We start from the raw sequence: 26,161 nt of genomic DNA, 5'->3' as shown, positions 1-26,161 counted from the left end.
TGTCTTGAAGATTTGAAATGAATCAAAGACATCAGACTTGTACTTAAGAAAGTACACCCATGTGCGTCTGGAGAAGTCATCAATAAACATGAGTACATACTTGGCCCCTGAAAAAGGAGTGGGAAATGACATGAGGCCACTATGAATCAACTCCAAGGGTGCCAAAGCACGAGAAGCTCTCCCCTTTGGAAAGGGATCTCTGCGATGCTTGCCAAGAACACAACCATGACAAACACCATCAGTGCAAGAAATCTGTGGGAGCCCAAGAACAAGTGCCTGTGTACTCATCTGCTGAAGATATCTATAATTGACATGGCCCAATCGCTCATGCCAAATCTTACTCACTGAATCTGCATGTGCTATGAGAGATGAATCTGTATCTGAAGAGGGCTCAAATTCATCAAATCTGTAGAGACGAGATGCAGAATCCACACTACCAGTAGCCACAACCAAATCAGGGTCATGGAGGTCCTGAATAACCACATCATGTGGTGAGAAATCAATTGTCTTACCAGAGCCAAAGTGGCAAATCTGATAAATGGAGAGGAGGTTTGTCGAGATGTCAGGGACAACTAGAACATCCTGTAGAGTACCCCCATCCAAAGAGACAGAACCTGAACCCAAGACAGAAAGCTGAACTGAGTCACCCACTGCAATCTGTGAAATACCACATGAGGCAAGAGAAGTAATCGACTACTGAGTGTGTGTCATATGGTGAGAAGCACCAGAATCTAGAATCCATGTGGACCCATAGGTCGTAGCTCTAGTAGTAAGAGCATGACCTTTCCTTGTGGAAGGAGAAGATGCCTGAGGTGAGGAAATGTGATGCTGCTACATGGCTTCCTCTAAAGCCTCTAATCGTTTTCAACACTTGGAAACTAGATGTCCTTCCTTGCCACAAAAATTGCAAGTGTCTCCTGATTTCTTCTTAGTCTTCGAGGAAGACTCACCAGACTGTGAAGATTTCCCTTGCTTGGGAGTAGATGGAGGTTTAGAATCAGACTTAGGAGGTGGCTTGGAGGAAGACTCATTGCCTGCAGAATCCTTCTTGGGCTTCGGTTTCTGCTTTTGTTTCTCCTTCTCCTTAGAGGACTGAGCAACCAATGCTTTGTTCTTAGAGCCTGAGAGCTTATCCAGCTGAGAAAGATGAGACTGCTCACAAGACAATCGCTCACAAAAGACATCAAAGGTAGGCATGTTGAAATGAGTACCCAATCCATCCATGGTGGAGTAGAAAGCAGAGGCAAAAAACTGAAAGTGACCCCGTAGCTTCGAAAGGATCAAATGAATGCACTCTGTATCAGTCTTTTTCTTTCCACATCCTTGAAGAACATATCTAGTAGTCTTGAATTTGTTCAAAAAATCCTCAATAGTGGGAAAGGGATCAGGAGACAAAGACATCAGCTCTACCTCAATCTGTAATGCCCGAATCTCATTGACCCTCCCGAAGAGAGAATCAAACTTCAACCACATATCCCGAGGATTAAGCAACTCATCAAGGTGAAACAGAAGACTATCAGAGACATGCAAAGAGATCAAACCCATGGCCTCATCTAGCTTGTTCCTATGCATAAGAATCTCATAAGGACATTGCAGTACTGGTTGAACCTCATCCAAAGAAGCCCACAACCCTCATGCTTTGAGAAGCCTCGTGATGCGGGGGTTCCAGGTGTGATAGTTGTGTGAAGTCAACAACTCAACTGAAAGATCTACCATGAGAACAAAACTCTGCACCTGCACCTGCTTGTTGGTTGTTTTTATTATATGATCTTTCAGAATAGACAAAAGATGCAGAAGGGTTTGTTTGGTTTGAGAGTTTAGGTGTTCTTAATTTCTAATATAAATGACAAAAAGAAAGAAAAAACATGCCCCCACAATACAGAAACCCAAACCCTAGTACATAGTAATGAGAAGGAAGTAGTGCATAAGCAAAAAAACTTCAAACTGATATCTCATGTACCTAATGAAAATTTTAAGAAAAAAGATCACAAATCTGAATAAAGCATGCTGAGAGCTTTCCAATGCCTATTCGTTTTTTAAAAATGGAGTCCGTTTGCCCATTCTACGGCCCCGGAAGTGCAAAAAGGAAGCTCAACTTTGACTGGTAAAAAATATAGTCAAACAACAGATTCAGGAAAAAAATCTACCACCACAAGGTCTGGCTCGGAATCACCTTTTCGATGCCTATTCGTTCACCAAAATCCAACTCCGGATGCGCAATCTAGGCCCAAAAAACCAATCCCCTCTCAAAAAGACTAGAGAGGAGGAGCTGGTGGTGGTCCGGGCGGAGGTGGGGCTCGGGCCGAGTAGCTAGGCGGAGCGCTGGCCGGGCGGAGCTACGGCTGACCAGAGTAGCTAGGTGGAGTTGGGGTTGCGGCACTAAGCAGGTGGCGACACTAAGTGGGCGGTGGGAGCACTGCCAGCAGGGAGCCGGGGAGGGCGGAGGCCGGCGGGGCTACCAGAGTCTGTAGCCGGCAGGGGTCGGGGTGGCCGGAGGGCCGGTGGGGCCGGCCTGATTGGTCCGCAGGCACCATATGATGCCGGACAGTCAGGTCTAGTGCCCAAAACCCTAAACAAAAAATTATTTTTGCCTTTTTCAATTGCTATTTGATTTTTTAAGAAAATTTTTGTGAAATTTTTTTTTTTAAATAAAAAAAAATCCAACCTGCATGCCGTAAAAAGGCAAAAAAAATTTCTTCGTGCTAGGGTCGTACGACTTGGTGGGGAGAAAAAAAATCACCCAGATGCTCAGGAGTAAAAAATGGACAAATTTTATATGACTATAGGGGTTTTTAGGCCTTCTGAGCACGATAGTGAGGTCCGTTTAGCCCCCAAAGTGCTCTTAAAAAAAAAAAAAAAAATTTAAAAACCTTAACCTTAAGCACACAAAAAATGCCTGAAACCCCAGATCTGCTTCAAATGCAAAATTCTCAAAAAATAGGAACATGTAGCTGCAAATCTGAGCTCTGATACCATATAGGAGTTGAGAAATATAAGCCCATAGTAGCCCGAAAATCTTCTGCAAGCCGAATAACTTGTTACAAGGAGAAGCAATGAAGCAATAATCTGAAGAACACACAAAACACAGAAAAATTATTCTCAAAAGATGAGAGATCCAATTCACCAAAAAAGTATTGTGAAAAGATAATACAATGAAAAGAAAAAAATAACCTCTAATAGGTCAAGAAACCTTAAAAAGGGAAAACCCTAGGCTTGCACATAATAATTAATATGCACCTAATGTTAGCTTAAGTGTAAAAAGATAATTGGGAGCTTAAAGAATTAAACAAATAATGTTTAATTAATCAAGTAAAGACCCAATTACTCTAACATTGTACATGCTAGGAATAAAACATTGCTTAATCTTGCATGTAAATTACACTATTCTTGCATCATGCAAATTACTTATACATTAATTGCATTTATTGATGTCTTCATCATCTCCATGCAAGTTACGCGTTTAATTATTAATATGCGAGTTTCATAATTATCATTATTATGTAAGTTATATTTCAAGTTTTGAATATTAAATAATTTAGTTATGGTTTTATTCCACATAGTTCATCAAGTAGTTATTTCAATTAATTAAACTTTGCAATGTTTAATTACATACATTCATTTCATAATTGGTTTCAAGCATGATGTTTTTCATAGTTTCTTAGTTAGAAAACTAAATAAAGGAAGTCGGAAAACCAAAACCTAGCAGCGTTCGGTATATACAGTGCCTCTGGGTCACGCTTACGGGTAATGTCGTCATGTTGAACTACTGCACTTAATGCCTAATAAAGTTGCATCAACAACATCTATGGCATCGTCCCTATAAATTGTCGGGGAGTAATAAGGGACACTTGGAAGTTAAAATCCAAGGGGCGGGTAATCCCCTTTGGATCGATAATTTAATAAGATAATCCTTAAATGATTTTTACATCCGCTGAGCTAAACCATAGTAAACCCCCTTTAGGGTTGATTGAGTGAAATGCTTTTATAAAATTGATTTAATGTTGAAGAGATGTTGGCGATTGACAATTGGGTCAAGGGTGACGCTTATGATAAGTATTAGGATCTAGTTGTTTTAGGCCACAAGCAATAGGCCACCTTGAGCCTTTGCTTAAGTGCTACCACCGTGGGTAGCAACCACAGATAAACTGTCTAGGACATTGACCCTAGAAAGGGTTGTGTACCCACTAATCAGTTTACATCAAACCATAGAGTAGAAAATAGAACTACATACTTTACGCCTTGATCCTGTGCCGAAACGGGTATGTAGGCAGTCTAGGGACAAAGTTGCCCCTAGTACTCAGGCATTCGTGGATGGAGTCTAGGTTTTGGTAAGAAGAAGGATTGATAAGAATCCTAATTTGAAAGATAAGTATAATAAAATGAAAAAGTAATTTAATGCATACTCAGAAGGAATCCCGTATGGATTTGCTTGACTTCCTGAAGCTTTAAGCCAAATTCTGAGGCGGAATTCAAGCTTGTATTATGTTATTTTGATTTCTCCTAAGGACGACGACCTTGGTGCACTCCTACTAGAAGAGTGTAGTACTTAGTAAATGACTCAGGACCCGAACGGTTTCGATGAGTCTAAGTCTCTGGCCAGAACACCTCCTATCCCAATTGGATAGATGCCTACCCCGTATGGGTAGATGCATATCCCGTATTGGATAGATAAAACCTTCTGCTCTATATGGACAGATGCCTAACCCTTATGGTTAGATGCTCATCCCGGATCAATGAATGCCCAGAGTATGCGATTGAATCAAATACAAATGATTAACTTAAGCAAAAAAAAAAAAAAGTGGTCAAATTTTGTTGGGTTATTACATAGATGTATTCAAAAACTGAGAGAACATAGCGAGGCTATTAGCTTTTTATATTCCTCGTATCACTTTTGACAGATGAATATAATGAAAAAGGGAACTGGATTTTGCATGCTAAATCCAAAGTTAATTGTTATAGGAAGATGTTACCTCTTCATCTCCTGGGACAAGGCCTTACATTTTAATTTTCTTTTTAACCAACTTCAACAGAGATTTTGTACATCACTCTGATGCAACTTTAATGGTATTGTTATTTATTTTTAATTTTTTTTTTAAAGTGGATATATATAGATTGTTTTCAAAATCATATATTGTTATCATTTGTTCAAAATAAATTTCATTTAAACCGCAAAAACATTTCAATTTAATGATTTTATTTTTTATTCAATTTATCTTTTATTTTATAAAAAATGGATGCACGTTGCTATGAAGAAGAATTTTGCAATGAGAAAACAAAATCTGTCAAACCTCCTAGCCCAAGCGAGTCCACTGGATTAAACATATTTGTCCAATTGTTCATGGATAGAGCATTTAAGTCCATTGAGTGTCATATCCATGGCAATCTCGACGATCTTGTAGTTGACATTTCAGCAATTAATGATCATGACATGCACCAAGTACGTGAAATTCAAGAAATGGTGAATTTTTTAAACTTCAAAGTTCAACTGCTTGACCAGTTCTTTCGAGAGGTCGCAGAAGATGAATTACAAGTTTAGGGGGAACATTGCAAGACAATCAAAGAAGGATTCTTTTTTTTTCCTCAATCAATATATCATACAAAAACTTCAAACTTATAAATTAATATGTACACGAAATATGTATAGCGTCTTTAGTGTTAATGTTTTGAGTTTAGTTTGGATGTAGTGTGTATGTGGAAAGGTAGTTCCACACTTTGTAAATATAAATCCTAAGCATAATTCTAATTAACCCTAACCCTAACCCTAAATGTAAACTGTAACACTAAACATTAAGCCTAAGCCTACAATAGTCAATTTATATATTAACTAATTATTTAATGTCTTCAACATTGTGTCATGAATGCTACTAGCTTATATATATTAATATTATATATAAAATACCTCGAGAGATTTCCTTCTCGAGACGCCTATTATTTTTTCTTAGGAATTCTCGTAAGTCACTTGGAGTTTGCTTGATCAATACATGTTAATAAAATTCAATTTCAATTTACAATTGATAGTTTGTTGATAAAATACATATTCAGCTCACTCTATGGTTAGTCATTTTAATGATTTATTTATATGTATTCAAACCACCCATTGTGTATATGCATTGTGACCCCAAATTCTTTCGCACACATTATTTTTCTTTCTTATTTATTAACTACCTTATATATATTAAAGTTATATATAAAATACATCGAGAGATATCCTTCTCGAGACGCCTACTCCTCGAGAAGGATATCTCTCGAAAGTATTTTATATAGCATGACCATTAAGGGAGGGTATTAGAATATTTAATTATATTTTAGTCACCTATATTTAGTTCCTTGGAGTTTGGTTATTTAGCTTTTTAGTTAATTAGCTTTTAAGCTTTATTTAGCATTTAGCTTTTTCTTTTTAGTTAATTAGCTTTTAGCTCTTTAATCTTTTACTTTAACGTTATGTTCTAATTATAGAACATCGTCTTGTAACCTCTATATATATGTGTGTATATCGTTCAATGTAATTATCCAATTATTGAATCATTCAGTCAATTTATTTTTCATGGTATCAAAGCATGGAAATTAAAAATTTTGAAAATTTTTGTTATTAAAATTTTTCGAAGTTTTTATTGAAGAGATTTTTTTTAAAACTGTTTTTTTTAATTAAAAAAACAGATTTTTTTCTTTTCTTGGGCAGTTTTTTTTGCAGGTTGAAAATTTTCCTAAGGTTTCTGCAATTTTTGACTAGGGTTTTGACTCTTCTGTTCAAGTCAAAATTTTATTTTGGTTGCAAATTCTTGGTGGGTTTTTCGAGAGCTCAACTAGGTCATCATCGGATTTTTTTTGGTGCATCGTTTTTTGTGCCTCAATTTTTGAGCCGTCGGATCTGCATTCTATTTTCAAATTCTTGGTGGGTTTTTTGAGAGCTTTTCTAGGTTGGTCTCAGAATTTTTTAGGTGCCTCATTTTCTATGCCTCGATTTTTGTGCCAACAAATTTTCCTTGGAATTTAAAAACAGTTCACAGTTTCTGCTATTTTTGTGGACGTTGGGATTATTGCTTTTTTTTGGCACCATTTCTGCTGTTTTAAGTGTGGAGAAAATTTTAATTTTTAGGTTTCTTCCAAACCTCGAAATTTGTGCCTTGGAATTCATGCCAGAATTCTCCTATAGGGTTTCAGTTTTTTCAGTAGTTATTTCTATTCTGATTTTAAAAAAAATCAGATTCTTTTGTCTCTTGCTTTCACTTAGTTGACCTCGATCAACCTCGATTTCCATGATGGCATCATTAACCAACATCATGTTGGAACACAGTCAGAAGTTCAATGGTCGCAACTACAACACCTGGAAACAACGTATGCTTACTATCTTTGAGTATCGTTGCCTTGATCAGCTTGTTTTGGGCAAGGAATCTCATCCTACAACAGCAGGTGATGATCAAGACAAACATGATGTGAAGAATCAAGAGGTTGTCATGCTTATCAAACTCTCTGTCACAGATGATCAACTCCCACAGGTGTCTTAAGGTAAAGCAACAAAAGAGATCTGGGATCTTTTGAAGGATCTTCATGAAACGTCCGACAAGAGACGAGCTTTCTTTTTGAAGAATATGTTGTTTTCTATCATGATGGATGAGAAGTCATCTATCCAAGCACATCTTACGAAGATCAAGGACATCCGTGATCAGTTAGAAGCTATAGGCCGAACCATGGTGGAGATGGCTCAATCTATGTTGGAGCATAGAAATTGTTGGTGTAAATAAATATTCATTTTGGATATTATTACACTTACTTAAGTTAACTTAGGATAATGCATCTCTTCGTAGTTTGGATTTGAGACACTTAGGGAAGTGTGCACTTAAGGATAGAGCTTGTAGGAGAAATTCCACCTTTTGTGGTCTTATTTTGCTATTACACTCCACATTCGGTGGGTCATCCACCTCTTGTGGAATATTATATTATTTCTCCTACCTACCCTTAGTATTTCTTACCTACCCTTGTTTCTCATTGATCCACATGTCATATTTGTGTGCTCATACATCCATATGGCCTTGCCTATATAAGCAGGTCTCTATTCATTGTATTGGTTAATCCAGTTGATCATTTTGTATATTGATAAGAATACAGTTTGTTCTTGTCATTCTATTGTCTCTTTTATGCTTTTCATTGTACCCTTGATCTTGGAAAAATCCAACATGGTATCAGAGCCATTGGGGCTTCGTTGATCAGTTTTTGGAGACATCGTGGAAGGCTTCTACTTTCGGATTTGGAGATCTTCATTTTTTGGGGGCATCATACAGCGATTTGGACATCACCGTTGAATCCGGGAGGCCATTTCCATAAATTTCGACTATAAAGTCGACCTATTTTGGTGAGAAATTTTTTTTTCCCCATTTTGCCTATTTTCGTACGGATTTCGAATTTTTTATTTTTTTTTAAAAAAAAGGATTTCGAAAAAAAATTGAAAAAATAAAATTAAAAAAAAAAAAAAAGGTTTTTGGGGGTTCGCAGACCCCCCCGTACCTGTATCTTTCTGCGTGCAGGTACCGTCGACTGTACTCTGCCGTGTCCAGTACCCGCCGTAGGTGACTCGTACCCGCAGACCCCTACCTGACACCAACGCAGACCCGTACCTGACGTCGGCCTTCGTGACACCGCCGGCGACGCGCAGTTCCCGCCGGCCTCCGACTCCCGTGACCCTGCCGGCGACGCGCAGACCCTGCCGGCCTCTAACTACCGCGCTCCCGCCGACGAAAGCCCCTCCGGCACTGCTCAGTCGATCCGACCCCGACACATGGCCAGAAACAGCCATCCGTATGCCACATACAGCGCCACGTAGACCGTACCATCTGCCACGTCACTGCGCCACACAGCTAGTCTGTACAGTGCCATGTCATTCGTACGACCTGCACAGTCAGCCGCACAGTCAGCGGTCCGTACAGTACGGACGCCTAGTCAGCAAGGAGGCGAAGTTTTTGTGATGGTCATACGACCGTCAAATTTAACATAGTGACTTGCTGACGTCAGCGCCACATCAGCATTTTTTGAAAGTTTTTTGACCCCTCTCCATTGGGCTTTTCAGTTTTGCAGTCCAACTTTGGAAGGCCATATCTTGCTCATTTTTGCTCCTTTTTTGGTGCAATTTTTTTTGAAATGGGCTAAAATTTCATGATCTTCGTAGTGGTGTGGTTATTTTCTGATTTTGATGCACAAGTTTTTCAGAATTTTTGGATTCTCTCAGCTGTACCAGTCCAATCCTCAATTTTGCAACTTCAAAGGCCTCGTTTGAGCTCATACGACCTCTTTTTCAGGTGTCGTTTTTTTGAAAGTGCTTATTTTTTCGTCTACTTTCAAAATCTATGATCAGATTTTAGAGATTTTGAATGAAAATTGTACTTTTAGATATTGGTCTTATTTGGCCTATTAGGTACTTGTAAATTGCTTGGATCTTAGTTAGATCTCTTGCATTATCAGTTTGAGTCTCTTTTGGCCTTATTGAGGCAGTTGTAAAATTGTAAATCAGAAGTCCACTTTGCCATTTTTTGCAAGTGGCCCATTGTATACGCACTACTTATAAAGTGTCAAATCATCACATTTGGGGGGGTTCTTTGATTGAGTGAATTTGGGGGGGTGTCTTGTGTGATTGTGCCTCTTTTTGTGCTCTTTCCATTCTTGTTGTAATGAGTCCTAATAAGTTTCCACCATTAACACCACATAATTATGCATCATGGAAAATTAAAGTATGGAGTAAACTAATGGAAAAGGGTCTCACACACTACATAGATGGAACAATAACAGCACCACCTGATCCTAAGGCTAATCCAATTGCTCAATTAGAATGGCTCACAAAGAATTGCATGGCTCTTGGAACCTTACGCAAGTATGTATCAGATGACCTCATTTTTCACATTGAGAAGTGTAAAACAATCAAAGAGGCTTGGGATATGTTTCAAAAATTGTATGGACAAGTTGATGAAATCAGAGGCTATCAGATTGACAATGAGCTCACCAACTTAGATCCCAAGAATTTTGATACAATCTAAGATTATGTAACCAAAGCAAATGAGCTAAGAGCAAAGCTAAAGGATTGTGGAATTGACAAAAAGGATGCTCAATTGATATTCAACTTGTTGGATAAGCTTGCACCAGAATATGCAGCATTTGTGTCTAGCTTCCAAACTCATCGTTTGACAGTGGGGAGTTCTTATGTTATGCCTTCATTTGATGCTTTCACAGAAATGTTGATATTGGAACAAACTAAGTTGTTGAACATGGGGTTTCTCAAGTCTTCAAAGTCCAAGGCTTTGGTAGCAAATCAAGGAAATCAAGGAAGTCAAGGAAAAGATTCCAACAAGAAGAAGAAGCAATCCAAGTCTACACCACACCAGGAAAAGGGACAATCATCCTCTCCATCACAAGGCAATTTTCAATCCTCTTCCAAGAAGGGGACACCACCTAAGAAGGATAAACCAACTTGTGCATATTGCAAAAAGTATGGTCATGATGAGCATCGATGCCACGCAAAACAAGTTGATGAGTTAACCAATCTTCTCAAGAAAAACAACATCAACTTGCCATCCGCCTACACAAAGAAGGATTCATCTTCTTCTTCTTCTTCACAATCTAAGGGAAAAGGGCAAGCATTTGTGGCTAAAACAAGTTCTTCACAGCAATGGATACTTGACTCGGGTGCCTCATATCACATGGGTTCTACAAAGGAGCAGTTTTCTTCATTGGAGCCATCTAAGGTACCTCACATTTACATAAGTGATGACACACAAGTAGAGGTTGAAGGGAAAGGTTCAGTTGACATGGATGATGGAACATTTGAGAATGTTCTCTATGTTCCTAACTTGTCTACCAGTTCCTTCTCTCAATCTACCAAATCACTCACTATGGGAATGGGAATGATGATGCCTTGGTAGCAGTGGGACAAGTCAATGACAACTCAAGGCTTTATTCATTCTCCCACTTTGTGCCAAGTTCACCTTTTAGGGCCTTGCTTACTCATTCAAATTCAGAAAGTAAGCTATGGCATGAGCGGTTTGGTCACCTCAACTACCGCTATCTTCAGCAGCTCGGCACTAAAGACATGGTCACAGGTCTTCCTCGAATCAGTTTTTCAGAGGGTGTATGTTCAGGTTGTTCCATGGGCAAGCATCCCGAAGAGAAGTTTGATAAAGGGAAAACTTGGAGAGCTTTGGAAGTTCTTCAACTTGTTCACAGTGATGTAGCAGGTCCATTTCCAGCACCTTCATTTAGTAAGGCCCGCTATGTTCTTACCTTCATTGATGACTACTCCTGCTTCACTTGGGTCTACTTTCTCATTCATAAGAGTGAAGTATTTGACAGATTTCAGGACTTCAAGACTCGTGTGGAGAAGCAATCAGGGAAAGTGGTCAAGATTCTTCGTACAGATAATGGCAGGGAATATGTGAACAAGAGACTTGAGGATTTTTGTACATTTGAGGGGATTGACCTTCAGCATTTTGTTGCATACACTCCACAGTAGAACGGGGTTGCAGAACGCAAGAATCGAACTCTCAAAGAAATGGCTAGCTGTATGATACATGCACGTTCTCTTGATCCCGCTTTTTGGGCAGAGGCTATCAGTTGTGCCACACACATCCAGAACTGGGTTCCTCACAAAGCTTTGCAGGGTATCACTCCTTTTGAAGTTTGGGTTGGAAGGAAACCAATTGTGAGACATTTCAGAGTCTTTGGGTGTCCAGCATGGGCTCGCATACCTCCATAGAAACGCAAGGAATTGCAACCACGGAGTCGGCCTTGCATATTTGTTGGATATCCTGAGGGTGTTAAGGCATACAGATTGATGGATCCAGAGACACATGAGGTATTCATTGAGAGGAGTGTACACTTTGAGGAAAGCTCTCCTAGCTTAGCCTCTCTACCTCCTCCACCTTCCTCCATTGTAGATAGTGATGTTAGTGATTCAGATGATGAGACTCCCTCAACTCTGACTCGCAGGGTTACACTTCCATAGGGTCCACTTGCAGTTGAGGAGCCTCGTTCTCCACCTCCACCTAGACCTCGTTGGGCTCGACAGACACTTGAATCCGCGGGTTCTCTTGTTGGGGATCCTTCGGATACCCGAAGAACTCGATCACAACATCAGGATCTTCCACATGCATTCATTGCTACCGCTTCCGATCCATAGACATTTAGGGAAGCATCAAGGGTTCCTGAGTGGGACCAAGCTATGGAGGAAGAGTATAGTTCCTTGATGAGGAACAACACATGGGATCTAGTCCATCTCCCTAAGGGGAGAAAGATGGTTCGATGTAAGTGGCTCTATCGGACCAAGTTTGCAGCGGATGGTAGTGTGGATAAGTATAACGCTCAGCTTGTTGCAAAAGGTTTCTCACAGGTTGCAGGTGTTGACTATACTGAGACCTTTGCACCAGTAGCTAAGATGAACTCCATTCGTTTGACACTTGCTATTACTGCAGCTCATGGTTGGGCTGTACATCAAATGGATGTGAAGAGTGCTTTTCTTCATGGTGATCTTGATGAGGAGATTTATATGGAGCAACCACAGGGTTTCATCCAGGATACTTCCTTGGTTTGCAGACTAAGGAAATCTCTCTATGGCCTTAAGCAGGCCCCCAGGGCTTGGTATGCCAAGATGGATTCCTTTCTTCTCTCCGCAGGGTTCACCAGGTGTCATTCCGATCCGAATGTCTACATTTTGTGACAGGATGACTCTCACTTGATACTTGTGCTCTATGTTGATGACTTGATCATTACAGGGAGTACTTCATCCATCATTAGCAGGGTCAAATTTGCTTTGCATGACAGATTTGCTATGACTGACTTGGGTCTTTTGCACTACTTTCTCGGGATAGAGATTTCACAGTCACCTTCCGGGATTACTCTATCGCAGCCCAAGTATGCTCTTGATCTACTTGCACGCTTTCATATGGCTGATTGTAAGCCTGCCCCGACTCCCTTTCTTTCAGGAGTCAAGCTTGAGGCTCAGTGTTCTTCTCCACCAGTTGATGCCACTTTGTATCGTCAGCTTGTGGGTAGTCTCATCTACTTGACTCATACACGCCCTGATATTTCATTTGCAGTTGGCATGGTTTCCCGCTTCATGCAGGATCCACATGAGCTTCATTGGAAAGCCACCAAACGCATCCTTCATTACATCCAGGGTACACATCACTATGGGATTCACTATGCAGCAGGCACAGGACTTCGCTTGGTTGGTTACACAGAGTCTGATTGGGCTGGCGATCTAGTTGATCGTAAGTCTACTTCTGGTTACAGTTTTCACCTTGGTTCCGACCCCATTTGTTGGTAGAGCAAGAAGCAACATGCTATTGCTCTCTCTTCGACTGAGGCTGAGTATCGAGGCGCTATTAACGCAGCGACTGAGGCCATTTGGCTCCACCAGATCCTCAGAGAGTTTGGATTCACCACTCCACGACCGATAGTCCTATATTGTGACAATCAGAGTGCCATTGCCATCTTGAAGAACCCGGTCCAGCACCAGAGGACCAAACACATCGAGATTCATATGCACTATATCCAAGAGCTCATATAGGAGCAGGTCATTGATTTGCAGTATTGTCCTACAGCAGAGTAGATTGCTGACATATTCACCAAACCCTTCACCGAGAGTAAGTTCCGGCAGTTGCGAGCTCTCTTGGGGGTGCGGAATGTGTCATTAGGGGGGGTCAGTTGACTTCTCCTTCCTCTCTTATGGGGGGGACTTTTTCCTCTTTGAGGTTTTGTCCTTCTTCTTTGAGATTCTTTTGTACATTCATCTCTCTTTTGGGGGGGAGTTTTTTCCCACTTGGTTTTCTCCCTTTCTCCGTTTGTGAGAGATTGCATTGCATAGTTTTGCTTGCATTTGCATATTGTACATGGGTACCTATCATGGCCTAGTAGCCGGGACCCATCTTGCATTGTTGACTTGAGTCTTCATTCCCCTAAGTTGCACTTAAGGGGGGGTGTTGGTGTAAATAAATATTCATTTTGGATATTATTACACTTACTTAAGTTAACATAGGATAATGCATCTCTTCATAGTTTGGATTTGAGACACTTGGGGAAGTGTGCACTTAAGGATAGAGCTTGTAGGAGAAATTCCACCTTTTGTGGTCTTATTTTGCTGTTACACTCCACATTCGGTGGGTCATCCACCTCTTGTGGAATATTATATTATTTCTCCTACCTACCCTTAGTATTTCTTACCTACCCTTGTTTCTCATTGAGCCACATGTCATATTTGTGTGCTCATACATCCATATGGCCTTGCCTATATAAGCAGGCCTCTATTCATTGTATTGGTTAATCCAGTTGATCATTTTGTATATTTATGAGAATACAGTTTGTTCTTGTCATTCTATTGTCTCTTTTATGCTTTTCATTGTGCCCTTGATCTTGGCAAAATCCAACAGAAATGTTCCAAAACACTTCTGGGCAGAAGCGGTCTTCACTGCAATCTACCTTCTGAACCAGTCTCCCACAAAGGTCATTAAGAAGATGACTCCAGAGGAAGCTTGGTCTGGCAGGAAGCCCAAAATCAGTCATTTGAAAGTTTTTGGCTCTACAGCTTATGTTTGGATTCCAGATGCCACGCGCACCAAACTAGATCCAAAGAGTCAGAAATTGATGTTCATCGACTACAGTGACAACCACAAGGCATATCGGCTGGTTGATATAGACACTAATCACCTCATATTCAGTCGAGATGTAGTATTTGATGAAGAAAGAGGGCCTTTTCAGCCTTCCTCTCCTAATTTGAGCACTGAGGATCACCCTCCAAAGGTTGTAAGTATGGGTGTTCATCTTCCCTTAGCTCCACTTGATGGAAGGGATTTAGTTGACTCTAAAGTCGTGGGGTCTCCCAGGCATGACATTGCAACCCCTGACTTTCCTCAAGATCTTCTCGATCCACATCCAGAGGAGCTTGCTCCAGATATTCCAGGCACTCTTCATCCTACAACAGATGTTGGTACTTCTACTTTCCAGCCTAAGTGGTGGGCCAAGACCATTGGTGATCTTCATGATAATGAGCTCATTGAGGGTAGATCCGTTAGAGGTAAGAGCCAACAACACACAGTTAATTTTTCTCTTATGGCCAACATTCACAGTATTTATGAGCCTCAAACATATACAGAGGCTAAAGGTATACCTGAATGGGAAAAAGCTATGGCAGCAGAGCAACATAGTCTTCTGATAAACAACACTTGGGTATTGTTTGATTTTCCTCCAGAAAAGAAGCCCATTGGCTGCAAATGGGTGTTTAAAGTCAAGTATAAAGCTAATGGAAGTCTTGATAAGTACAAGGCTCGGTTGGTGGCAAAAGGGTTTTCACAGAAGGAGGGCATCGACTATGAAGAGACATTTGCTCCCACAGCCAAGATGAGTACCATTTGGCTTGTCATGGCTCTCTCAGCTCAATTTGGATGGAAAGTCCATCAAATGGACGTCAAGAGTGCCTTTCTCAATGGTGATTTGTAGGAAGAAGTCTACATGACGCAGCCTCCAGGTTTCAAGGTTGCCGGTAAGGAACACCAGGTATGTAGACTAGTCAAAGCACTCTATGGCCTCAAACAGGCTTCTCATGCATGGTACATCAAAATTGATAAGTACTTGATTGATCAAGGCTTTTAGAGGAGTCCTTCAGATCCCAATTTGTATGTCAAACATACTAGTGATGATATTCTATTTCTAGTAGTCTATGTTGATGATCTCATCATTACTGGCAATGCAGCACATCTGATCATGCAGGTCAAACAGAATTTGTGTCAGCATTTTGATATGACAGATTTGGGACTTCTCCATTATTGTCTCGGTGTAGAGGTTTGGCAGACTGATAGCCACATATTCATTTCTCAGTCAAAGTATGCCAAGAGCCTACTAGATAAGTTTCGAATGCAAGATTGTAAACTTGCATCTACACCTATGGAGATAGGGCTCAAATTATCAGCCAAATCAGATTCACCTGTAGTGGATGAGTCTTCATTCAGGCAACTAGTGGGCAGCCTCATCTATCTCACCGCCACTAGACCTGACATCAGTTATGTTGTGAGCTATATTTCTCGCTTCATGTCAACCCCAAAAGTTGAACATTGGGTTGCAGCGAAGCGTGTGCTTAGATATGTGAAGGGCACTTTTGATTTTGGCATTCTGTACAACAGAAGCAAAGATCCTAGGCTGGTTGGTTTTACAGACTCAGATTGGACAGGTTGTGTTGATGACAGAAAGTCAACTTTTGGGTATGCTTTCAGCTTGGGTACAGGTGTAGTCACATGGACCAGCAAGAAGCAACAGGCAATAGCTCTTTTCTCGACCGAAACAGAGTATTGGGGAACTGTTAAGGCAACATGTGAGGCAATTTGGCTATGTAGGATGCTTGCAGACATGCAAATGTCTCAATCAGGACCTACTCCCTTGTTTTGTGATAATCAAGGGGTTCTAAAATTAGCCAAAAATCAAGTCTTCCATGAGCAGACAAAGCATGTGGAGCTTCATTGTCATTTCATCCGCCAGCATGTTGAAGATGGATCAGTGATACTGCAATACATTCCTACAGAAGATCAAACTGCAGATATCCTCACCAAGTCCTTGAGCCCGACAAAGTTTCTCAAATTTAGAGGGCAGCTTGGTGTGATAGATAGCATGACCATTAAGGGAGGGTATTAGAATATTTAATTATATTTTAGTCACCTATATTTAGTTCCTTGTTTAATGGTCATTTAGCTTTTTAGTTAATTAGCTTTTAAGCTTTATTTAGCATTTAGCTTTTTCTTTTAATTAATTAGCTTTTAAGCTTTATTTAACATTTAGCTTTTTCTTTTTAGTTAATTAGCTTTTAAGCTTAATTTAGATTTTAGCTCTTTAATCTTTTACTTTAAAGTTATGTTCTAATTATAGAACATCATCTTGTAACCTCTATATATACGTGTGTATATCGTTCAATGTAATCATCTGATTATTGAATCATTCATTCAATTTATTTTTCAATATTAATATATATAAGCAAATAGCAGTCACGACACAATGTTGAAGACATTAAATAATTAGTTAATATATAAATTTACTATTGTATTATTAGGCTTAGGCTTAGGCTTAATGTTTAGGTTTACGGTTTACATTCAGGCTTAGGCTTAATGTTTAAGGTTACAGTTTACATTTAGGGTTAGGGTTACGGTTAATTAAAATAACGCTTAGGATTTTTATTTACAAAGTGTGGAACTACCTTTCCACATACAAACTACATCCAACTAAACTCAAAAGACTCAAAATACTAACACTAAAGCCGCTATACATATTTAGTGTACCTATTAACTTAAAAATTTCAAGTTTTTGTATGATATATTGATTGAGGAAAAAAATGAATCCTTTGATTGTCCTGCAATGTTCCCCCTGAAATTGTAATTCATCTTTTGCGACCTCTCAGAAGAACTAGTCAAGCGATTGAACTTTGAAGTTTAAAAAATTCACCATTTCCTGAATTTCACGTACTTGGTGCATGTCACGATCATTAAATGTTGAAATGTCAACTACAATATTTTCTAGATCATCAAGAATGCCATGGATATGACGCTCGATGGACTGGATTGCTCTATCCATGAACAATTGGACAAATTTGTTTGATTCAGTTGACTCGCTTGGGCTAGGAGGTTTGACAGATTTATCAGATTCTATTTTCTCATTGCAAGATTCTTCCTCATAGCAATGTGCATCCATTTTCTATAAAATAAAAAAATACTGAATAAAAGATAAAATCATTAGATTGAAATGTGTTTGCAGTTTAAATGAAATATAGTTTGAACAAATGATAACAATATATGAATATAAAAACAATCTATATATATCCACTTCCAAAAAAAAATTAAAAATAAATAACAATACCATTAAAGTTGCATCAGAGTGATGTATAAAATCTCTCTTGAAGTAGGTTAAAAAGAAAATTAAAATATTAGGCCTTGTCCCAAGAGATAAAGAGGCAACATCTTCCCATAACAATTAACTTTGGATTTAGCATGCAAAATCCAGTTCCCTTTTTTATTATATTCACCTATCAAAAGAAAGTGATACGAGGAATATACAAAACTAATAGCCTCGTTGTGTGCTCTCAGTTTTTGAATACATCTATGGTCATCCTTTATGGTTATAATTATAATTATGATTATAGTCATCCTTTAAAGTATTTTGGATGATATTTTAGCATTCTTGATTCACACTGAAGAAACGGTACTTCATAAAACAAATGATATTTTTTTCAAACTCGAATTAAACTGACCTAGTTCTTTCCACAACATTCTTTATAAATGAGAAGCTTCTTTTTCTTGCATCGAAGGTGTCGCTGAATAGAAAGTTGTTGAAGAGTAACAAAGGTCTCATTACAAAAACGAGGAAAATGAAATTGTATACTGAATTTTGTGCAATTCGTAAAGACTGAAAATGTGAAGAGAAGAAAAACTCAATGGTTGGGTTGTCAAATGATCTTATTGTTAACTTTGTGATCTAGATCAGTAATCAGATTTCTAACATTTAATTATTTGCTAGCATTAAGTAAACCATAATCAAGTAGATGCAAGAATGAAAACAAGAGAGCAAGAGAACAACACAAATACCCTGGGAAAACCTTCAGGGAGGAAAAACCCATCACTAAAGACCCACACATCAGATTATGTATTCAATCTTAATTGCATCAATACAATACTTAGCTTGACTCTTCAGATCTGATTCCTTTTATCATATCAGATTTGCCCTTCTAAATACACCAAGTCTTCATCAAGGAATACCAAATGACTTCTATATCTTTGAACAAGTTTGCACAATCCTCTCCTTTATTTCGCACCTTCAATTGCAAAGCTATTTCGCTGATTGCATGAGAGATGAAGTGAATGATTATATTTGCAAGTTGACTTTATTTATATGTGTCTTAACCTTTATTAAATCCAAGTCGGCCTTCCTCCTTTTGGCACCAATTTATTTATTGAGGCGTGGTGTATTTTAGGGTGGCGTGAAGATTAAAGGGCCTGACCTTAACTTGGGGGCACGTTACCCCTTTTAGAACCCAGTCCTATATGGGTTCAGATGTTGCCTTAAGGCAATCCGAACCCATCTTACCTAGTTACAAACAACACTTATCATCAAAGGATAATTGTTGTTCAGGATGAAATTCTATACTGAATTTTGTGCAATTCGTAAAGACTGAAAATGTGAAGAGAAGAAAAACTCAATAGTTGGGTTGTCAAATGATCTTATCATTGAAAGATAATCGTTGTTCAGTTTGCAAACGTGGTGGAAAATAATGAAAGGTGGTCACATTCGAGGTGTTAGATGGAGGCCATAGTTTCAGAGAGTTTCGAGTTCTACCTTGATGAACACAGAAACGAGTTGTTATAGAGAGCATGAAAATGACAGCATATTGATAGCAGTGACAGTAAAGGACAGATTATGACAGTCATTAATCACAAAATGCAATCCTCCCAACCGTCATTGCATACGTCATTGCATGTATGCTTTCCTAACAATGATATCGACGCATTTTTTTTTAATTTTAAGTGCAGCATATTCTCTCCTCATTTCTACTCATTTGGTCATAAAGTTTGCATGCTAATTTGCCTTAATCAATACAGAGAAATAAATTTAAATTAGGTAGTAACATGTTCAATGAGTCTGTCATATTAGACTTCATTTTGATCAACAATAAAACATCATTGTCTTTGCAACCAAAGCAAGCAAACCATGTGCGCAAAGAAAATTAGAACTTTCAACTTTCAGAATAAATTTTAAAGCATCATCACATGATAGCAGCCAAGTAAGTACCTAAAACTGCCTTTCGCTGTACACTTTGCTTACGTTAACAGCTATTTAATGGTGTTCACAGCTTAAAAAACTCAAGCGAAATTTTTTTACATTCGGCAAAATCAATAAACTAAAGCTAAATGTAATTGCATACCTCTTGACTTCACCAATTGTTTGTCTGAAAACTGTGAAGCAATAAAGCTTGAATGCAACCTTAATTCTCTGCAATGTGTAAACAATGAATTAACAAACACAAATGAAATCAATTTTATATCATACATTCCCTGCGATACATGTCGGACGATATGAAATAAACAAATCAAATCATGCAAAATACGTACAGTGACGAGGTTAAATCTGAAGTTTGCAGAGTTTGTAGCTCGCAGAGTAGTAGATAGGACGTTTGCAAATGTAAAGAGCAGAAGATAACATGCAAATTCGAAGCTTATGATGCAAACTGGAAGGTTCTGTCGTTACAATAACCGTTTCGGTGCAATGTTGCTTACTTACAAAGAGGACACGTCAACCAAATAGCCTAAATGGTGGACTCATGTTCTTCCAGTTCATCGTACGATAGCAAGTTATTTCACGGATGCCTGCCATTGTAGACTTACGCCTCTCGGCGTAACTAGCCAATAGACTATTTTATTGTGAGAAACCTCCCGCCGATTTCCACATTTCTCATGCGGAACCTTTTCTAACGTTGTGGGAAATAATTTGTGAAAATTAAAACGCGACCAGAAAACCTGTAAGTCATTTGGAGATACAGATTTGCCAGATTTATGCCTCATGCCGAGAAATATTTATCACGTCTCACACCTGTTTCTCACGCCAGGAAAAATTGATCACGTCTCACGTGGGGTTTTTCACCGACTTATCTCCACCACCAGGATTTATCTGTAAGTAAGGTTGCCTGGCATTGTATTGAATTAGTGTCTTCTGACCGCTCTTCCATCATGTTGATCCGCACTTTGCTTAGCCTGGCTTGAATTTGAGAGTAAATGTTTTGCATTACTTGCAGGAAAATTGAGAGCCATAACTTACTCGAAGTCTGACTCATAGATGATGATTATAAACTTGACACATGAAATGGTTCTTCACTTCTGAATTTTGGTAGGTTCTTTCTTCATATTAAAGGCAGCAAGATAGGTGCCCTTCGCATTATCAGCCATAGCAAACTATTTAGTTGTTGTGCATTATGCTTTATTGATCCTTGCCCTTTAAAAATATTTGCAGTCCACATCTAGACAAACCTGTGTATTAGTTATCTTTTAGTGGCATACAAGAGATACTAGGAAGCCCTGCTTTTGTTTTACACGTGCCATCCATCAAATCAATGAGCATTGAAAGTTAAATCGAAAGAAGCATCAGAATTACAAGGAAAGCCAAATGCCCATGATCCATCCAACAAAAGCTATGGTCAGGATAGTAGGGAGCCCTGCTTTTGTTTTACACATGTGCCATCCATCAAATCAATGAGCATTGAAAGTTAAATCGAAAGAAGCATCAGAATTACAAGGAAAGCCAAATGCCCATGATCCATCCAACAAAAGCTATGGTCAGGATACTAGGGAGCCCTGCTTTTGTTTTACACATGTGCCATCCATCGAATCAATGATCATTGAAAGTTAAATCGAAAGAAGCATCAGAATTACAAGGAAAGCCAAATGCCCATGATCCATCCAACAAAAGCTATGGTCAGAGAATAAAACTACAGCTCGAAATTTAAGCATGGCCTATGCCTTGCAAAATTAACAAGTACTTACAGCATGTCTTCTAACTTATAGAACAGAGCTTCCATAATTTTACCATAAAACTTCTTAGGCTAATTATCATTTGCAGACTTCACAAATAATCACAATCTAATACACGGTAACCAGCGATAAGCAGTCTTTGAAAACAGTCTTTCTAGCTTCTAAGAACTGGAATACTTGTGAAGAATTTGCCATGTGTTATCAAAACGGTAAAATAAGTACTGGTTATTTCTTAAATGAATGTTAGTACATCTGAATCCTAGGAGGACTGCATGTTCAAAAAAATGATACATTACATAACATTTATAAAAAATCGCGCTTGCAAATTGGAAAACTATATCCTCATTTTCAAATGAAGGAGGAGGCGGTTCTTTTTAAGGATCTTAAAATTCTCCTCTCTTTGTTGGAAGACAGTAGACTGGTAGAGATAAATCTTAGATGAGACTGGTAGAGATAAGTCTTAGATGAAACTATAAGATCAGTTTCAAGAGCACTCAAGAACAATGAAATTTGGACAGACGAAAAGACATGTCACTAAGGTACGCAATAGTTTCATACTCGGTTTTGAGCTAAATCACCTGGTATGAATGATAAGGAGGTAGAGAATTATCCTCACATTTGGCGGCTGTGTGTTATATTTGTCGAGGACAATGAGTACTTGCTTAAAAGTCTTCAGCCATCTCTTATTGCAATCTTGATTTGGATAATCCGTACTGGCAAATAATAACCCTATTTCTGCAGAATATCTAATCCAGCTTTCTTGGCATGCAATTGAAGTAATTCTTGTTTTAGACAACCTTTTACATGATTTAACATCTTTATTATATTCCTTGATCGATATATGAAAAAAAATAAGAAATAAATGCCAAGCATTTTCTTCTTGGTATAGACCAGATGGCAGAAAGAATTTCTTATTTAGTCCTAGATCCTCAGCTACTATATCATTAAGACACTCGAAAATTATTATTTTGATGCTATTTACTATGACAAAGAAGGAGAATACATAACTAGTGTCAGAAGTAATAAGTTGTAGGAACATGCGTCTTCTAATCTCTAGAAAATATTGAGAAACATGGGTTTGAATTATTGCCTTTTACTCAGCTATGCTGAAACCCCCGCCTATATCCCTGGTTTTCTGAAAATAGAACAACTGACATCTTCACAGTGCTATTTTAAGAACCAGTTCTAAATATACTATAATCAGAATAGACACCACAACATTTGCATTCCACTTTGGGAATGGATATCTCCATGCTCCAGGATTCGGTTCATAGCGAAATTTACTCTGCTCACAGAAGGCTAACAAAGCAGAAAATCTTCCTTTACAAATTAAGGAAAGAAAACAAAATTATTGCATACATTAGAGCCTCCATGTCTTGGGAGCTGCACAAGCAAGTAGCAAGCAACACATAAGTCACCCAGCATCCAAGCAGCTACAGCTGCATCTCACATGTCTTGCGATAATTGTTGAAAATCTACACTACATCCCACTCCATGCGCCAGGTGCCTGCCAGGAAAATAGGGGCAAAAAACATAAGGCCTAAATTCTTCCAGGCAAAATGAAAATAAAAATTTTAGCTAATTCAAAATTTACAAAGGTTACAGGAAAATTTTTGGGAAGGTTTGAACAATAGTCAATCCTGGAAATATTTTGTTGAAGGCCGTCCAAAATAACTAATATAATGAATGATTGGAAAGCTATTCTCTCTCTGACCTCAACATTCATCCAAAAAAGCTGGAATAGCTCTGGGGTATTCAGTCCCACTCCGAATATCATAGAGCCGCCGTCATTGGACATTGTAGGGTATTGTTTATGTCAGTTCTGTTTTCTGATCTTAATTAATTTATAGTTTTTTATCATATATTGATCGAGAACTTATTTTAACAGAATCGTCAGCTCAAAAATATTTTCCTGTTTTATCGTAGCAGTGCTTTGGTATTGAATATCTGTTCTTCTTTTACTAAGTGTTGGTTATATTGCAAATTTTCTGGAGTTGGTGTTATTTCTCTGACCACGCATAGACAAGAAAATAAAGCATGAAATATGAATTAGGGTATGTTATCTTTAGTGGATTTCACTGCTTGCAAGATTTGTACCTTAAAGATGTTAATTTTTTAAAAATTCAATACATAAAAGTTTCCTTTAAGATTTGTACCTTCCATTATAAGCCCAAAACTATGTTAAAACCTGTTTATTAATTATGACTTCCCACTAATAATGTTTTGTGATGTTTTCCAATTGCTGATGAATTTTCACTGCAAATGGAAGAACCTACTGCTCTGGTTTACCTATTTTTATATACTCTGTGAAAAAACTCAAAATGATGTCCAAACTGACATATGTGCTCTACTTGGTACAACGTGAAACACATAAATTACAACTTTTGTCAAAATTTTGTGGTCTAGAAACTTGTTTGCTGAACATTATTGTGTAATTGTTCACTCTTTGCTATGGCATAATTCCCACTCCAAAATTCCAAACATATTCACGAAATTTTTAATGACTTTCACATAGCGAAAAGCTTCTAGCTATTCAAAATTCATCAGTTACATCAAACTGAATGAGTGGAACGAAAGCAATTAGAAGCTCATTTAAAACTTTTGACAATTGCCATGCATACCTTGCTTAACGAACAACTAGACACAAATACATGGGAGAGGGAATAACGACATTGCTCCTGTTGTTAAATATGGTCCCTCCAGGAATGTAAAATACTCACAGCCATCGCCTGGATGTGAAGAGCTGTCCACCTTTTGCCAAATATTAGATTTGTTGTGGCTTTTGGGTTCCCACTCTTACTATCTCAATACAAAATTAACTTTTGGTTGATCTCTTTGTGCAGTTGGGGGAACTAGAGATTGCATTTTGATAAATTGACAGCAGTGTTTCAGATTCAGGATGCTCTTTTATAAGCTTGCCAACAAATCTTGCCTCTGTCATTCTGAGTACAGTCAAAAGAGAAAGGCCGACATCATTCATGTCTTTGATTTTCTGCCAAACTAGAAACCTGGGCCTCATAGTCTTTTCCAAGCTGAATTTCCACAAGCCCGGGTGCGTCACTACATAATTTGTAGGGAGCTCCATAGTATTAACTAAAAACTTCATCTTTTCACATATATATTCCTTGGATAAACTGAGGAGTGCCGGGTTACCCCGAAATACTTGCCACGTTTCCTCAGCCGAGAGCCCGCAGAGTTTGAGATTTTCTATCTTAGCCTCTAAAGTTTCAATGCGGCTACAAACCACCTTACTTACAATAAATTTGAACATTTTGCTTTGTTTATCACCGCCAATTTTGTGAATAAGATCAGCGTGTGCAGGCGTAAGAGAAGTGAGTGACAGAACGCGCGGATTTAAAAGTACGAATCTAGAGAGCTCCGTCCCACGAAAACCCCATCCCTCGAATAAAGCAACGGAGGGCTTCAGTGTCTTCTCCAAGTTGCAATTGAGAATGAACGGAGCTCCTAACAGAGCTTTAACGAGAAGATCTTGGGACTGAAATACATTTTGCAGAAACTCCATCGTGGGAAGAATGTTCTCGAGGGCGAGGGTCAATATGCCGTGATTCCTCGTCAAAAGCTTCGTCAGAGCTTGACCCTCAAAACCGAAAACTTCCAGTAGTTTGATCTTGGGCTCCAATTTTCTTTCTGCGCTAAAGCAGATAATGTGGGGACGTTTCCTCATTATATCGGCTATTTGGACTTGACTGAAGCCCCTTTTATGCAACATATGAACAAACTGCTCTACTTTCTCAAGGGTTTGAAGCCTCTGCAAGCTCGGAACGATTTTGAAGATCCGAGTGATGTCGGCCGCAGACATGTTGAATTTGGAGGAGGCAAACTGTGAAAAGAGGCTCTGTGAATGAGCATTGGTAATGGCAAGGGTTGAGAATGCATTGCAAAAATGGAATGGGTTCAAAAGAAACAGTCGGCAGCAAAACTTGGAAGTCATGGCAGAATTACGAGCTGTGTTAGAGTTTCGGTATCGAACAGGGGTTTTTTCCTTTAAATGTGTTAGGGTTAGGATTTACTTCAGCGTGAGGGCTGGGGATTATTGTTAGAATTAGGGTTTAGGTTTATGTGTAGGGTTATTGTTAGGATTACGCTTATGGTTATGGTTTATGTCATGGTTGGGGTGAGGGTTAGGGTTAGGTTAATTTTGGGATTAGGGTTATGGTTAGAATTGGGATTAGGGTTAAGGTTTAGCGTTATAATTACAATTATGGTTAGGGTTATGGTTAGGGTTGGGATTAGGGTTAAGGTTTAGCGTTATGATCTATATCATGGTTGGGGTGAGGGTTAAGGTTAGGTCCATGGTTAGGATTATGGATACAATTAGGGTTTACACCATGGATAGGGTTTGGGTTAGGGTAAGGGTTAAGGTTTAGGGTCAAGGTCAATTTTGATTATGGTTATGGTTTATGTCATAGTTGGGGTGAGGGTTAGGATTAGGGTTAGGTTAACGTTGGGATTAGGGTTATGGTTAGGATTTTGATTAGGGTCTATATCATGGTTGGGGTGAGGGTTAAGGTTAGGGTCATAGTTAGGATTATGGGTACAATTAGGGTTTACATCATGGATAGGGTTAAGGTTTAGGGTCAAGGTCAACATCATAATCAGGATTGGTTTTAGGT

The 26,161-nt window shown here is 38.8% G+C and overlaps 1 protein-coding gene across 2 annotated transcripts; it reads right to left on the bottom strand.

Annotated features, from left to right (window-relative positions):
* Nucleotides 1–22,487: 22,487 nt before the first annotated feature.
* Nucleotides 22,488–25,597, bottom strand: LOC131062937 (uncharacterized). 2 transcript variants are annotated; one of them, XM_057996681.2, is made up of 2 exons: nucleotides 24,149–25,597; nucleotides 22,488–23,034 (listed from the first exon to the last, which is right to left on the bottom strand). In XM_057996681.2, exon 1 carries the CDS (start codon nucleotides 25,477–25,479, stop codon nucleotides 24,343–24,345), a length of 1,137 nt encoding a protein of 378 aa, XP_057852664.1. In that variant the 5' UTR covers nucleotides 25,480–25,597; the 3' UTR covers nucleotides 22,488–23,034; nucleotides 24,149–24,342. The 2 variants fall into 2 exon arrangements, with proteins under 2 accessions (XP_057852664.1, XP_057852665.1); XM_057996682.2 differs by having other exon boundaries at nucleotides 24,248–25,597.
* Nucleotides 25,598–26,161: the final 564 nt, after the last annotated feature.

The sequence above is a fragment of the Cryptomeria japonica genome, chromosome 6, assembly GCF_030272615.1.
Source record: "Cryptomeria japonica chromosome 6, Sugi_1.0, whole genome shotgun sequence".
Classification (NCBI taxonomy): domain Eukaryota; kingdom Viridiplantae; phylum Streptophyta; class Pinopsida; order Cupressales; family Cupressaceae; genus Cryptomeria; species Cryptomeria japonica.
The sequence above is the reverse complement of the archived record's forward strand: the minus strand, read 5'-3'. Positions and strand labels throughout refer to the sequence as shown.